This window comes from Loa loa (assembly GCF_000183805.2).
Source record: "Loa loa unplaced genomic scaffold supercont3.1456, whole genome shotgun sequence".
Taxonomy (NCBI): domain Eukaryota; kingdom Metazoa; phylum Nematoda; class Chromadorea; order Rhabditida; family Onchocercidae; genus Loa; species Loa loa.
The window spans coordinates 1-2,017 of record NW_018109636.1 but is presented as its reverse complement, the minus strand read 5'-3'; the positions used below and the strand labels follow the sequence as shown (position 1 = coordinate 2,017).

General features: G+C 25.4%; 1 protein-coding gene across 1 annotated transcript; it reads right to left on the bottom strand.

The window, feature by feature from the left end:
- Positions 1-604: 604 nt before the first annotated feature.
- Positions 605-1,843, bottom strand: LOAG_15032 (hypothetical protein; the record flags this gene model as incomplete). Its single annotated transcript, XM_003150524.1, has 3 exons — positions 605-744; positions 1,196-1,400; positions 1,668-1,843. Coding segments are annotated over 3 exons (519 nt in total), but the record flags the coding sequence as incomplete, so codon positions are not given.
- Between the last annotated feature and the right edge of the window lie 174 nt (positions 1,844-2,017).

Below are 2,017 nucleotides of genomic sequence, written 5' to 3'. Positions count from 1 at the left end.
AAAAAAAAAAGAAATTTAACAAATACATTTGAAATTATTCGAATGTTACCATATATTGTTACATCGTTTCATGAAGTTACCGTATATTGTTACATCGTTTCATGAAGTTACCGTATATTGTCACATCGTTTCATAAAGTTTTAGAGAAATTTCTGATAATTTTCCATTAATCTCTCATTAGAAGTAAGGAGAATTTTGACATCATATCATGTAACTTAATTAATTAACTTCATTAATTGATATATGCCAAAAATATGCAAAAAGATATGTTGCAGGATAAAAAAAATAGTAAAAAATGAAACAATGGGAAACATATTTGTATGTTAAATTTCTTGAACTTAAATTTCTCAGGTAATTTTAATTATCTAAAATGATTAACCTATCAATTTCAATTTCATTATCATAGAAAATATTGTTTACAGTAGTACTAATTGCATCATTACATATCATGTATCCTATACATGCAAAAAATTTGTTCATCGTATCATATCGCTGTAAAGCCTAATGTATTTATCAGTTTATTATCATTATCAATTCTTATCATTGTCCATTTTTGAATTCTGTTGATTACTCCTTTTTCTGCTTCTTATCACAAAAGGTTTACTTGGCTCCAGCAATAACTAATGCGTTCAAAGATCGTCCAGGTGAAACATATTTGATCATTTTTTCTAGCGCAATTGTCGCATCATCACGTATAAATGCATTTGTTACATCACCGGCTTTTTGCATTAATACCAAACATACCTGAATTAAAAATATTTGAAAATGTATTACAAAAATAAGCAAAAATAGTATCTATTCTTTAAGCACCTATGGTACCAATTCAAAAATAACCTTAGGTTTATTTATCAAATTTCAATTTCATGAATTTATGAAGATAAGCTACCATCTGTTATATTGCGCTGAATTATTGCATACTTATTTAATTCGCTCAAAATTTCATTAATAATACCGATGGAAGGATTTGTGGAATAATAAATTTATTTTTGAAAAATTTGACAAAAGTTTTTCTCGAAAATTTCTGAAGAATAGTTACAGAAATATATTTTTGGTATTTTAGTAACATGAAGAAGGCTTAGTATCCATTCATTAATCTATTGATAATTACTGAAATGATAAAAAATAATCGATGCTAAGTTTTTATCTTAATGAAATCTTTTAAATTATATATTAATTAAGAAAAGAGAATGTGTACTTTTTCAATATCCGAATCCATGATTGTTTTTAAATTTTCAAATAGTGTCCCAAACGTTGAAATTGCTGCCCGTGAAACTGTTGAACGTAAATTTTTGCATTCATTTAATAGCTTCATAACAACCTGATGAATATTTCCAGCAAGTACACCTGGTGATATTTTAGTTAATGTATCGATCATTTCGATAGCACAAAGTTTTCCATTCCTTTAAAAATTAATTAAATTTACATTTTTTAAAATATACAAATTGACGGTAATAGTTGATTATTTTTTAAAATCAATTAAATTTACATTTTTTAAAAAATACAAACTGATAATAATAAGTGATTATTTGATAAAATTTTTATAAAATGTTGAAAAAGATAAGTAAAACTCAAATAATTTTATATTTGAGGAATAAATTTACAAACTTTTATTCCTAAAAATATTGATTAAAATATGAAAATGTTAGAAGAAAAAAAAAAAGGAATACCATTCTTCAGCATTTAATTTCTGTAATGCATCATTGAGCGCAAATTCGGGATTTTTTAATAGTGCTTCCATATTCTGAACATATTTCTCACGTTTTGATATACCTGTGATTGATGATGAATTCGATATGATACTTCTCATTGATGAGGAAGATTTCAATTTATCCTTCCTATTCATTTTTGATGATCCTTGACCATGCTATAATTAGTATGATAAGAAATTGTTATCACAATATCATTAAGGGACAAATATGATAATGCAACAATGATCAAGGTAATGAGTTGAGGTATATAAATACAAAGAGCTTGATGAATGAAAGTAAAGAATCTAATTAAGTCTAAATACAAAGAG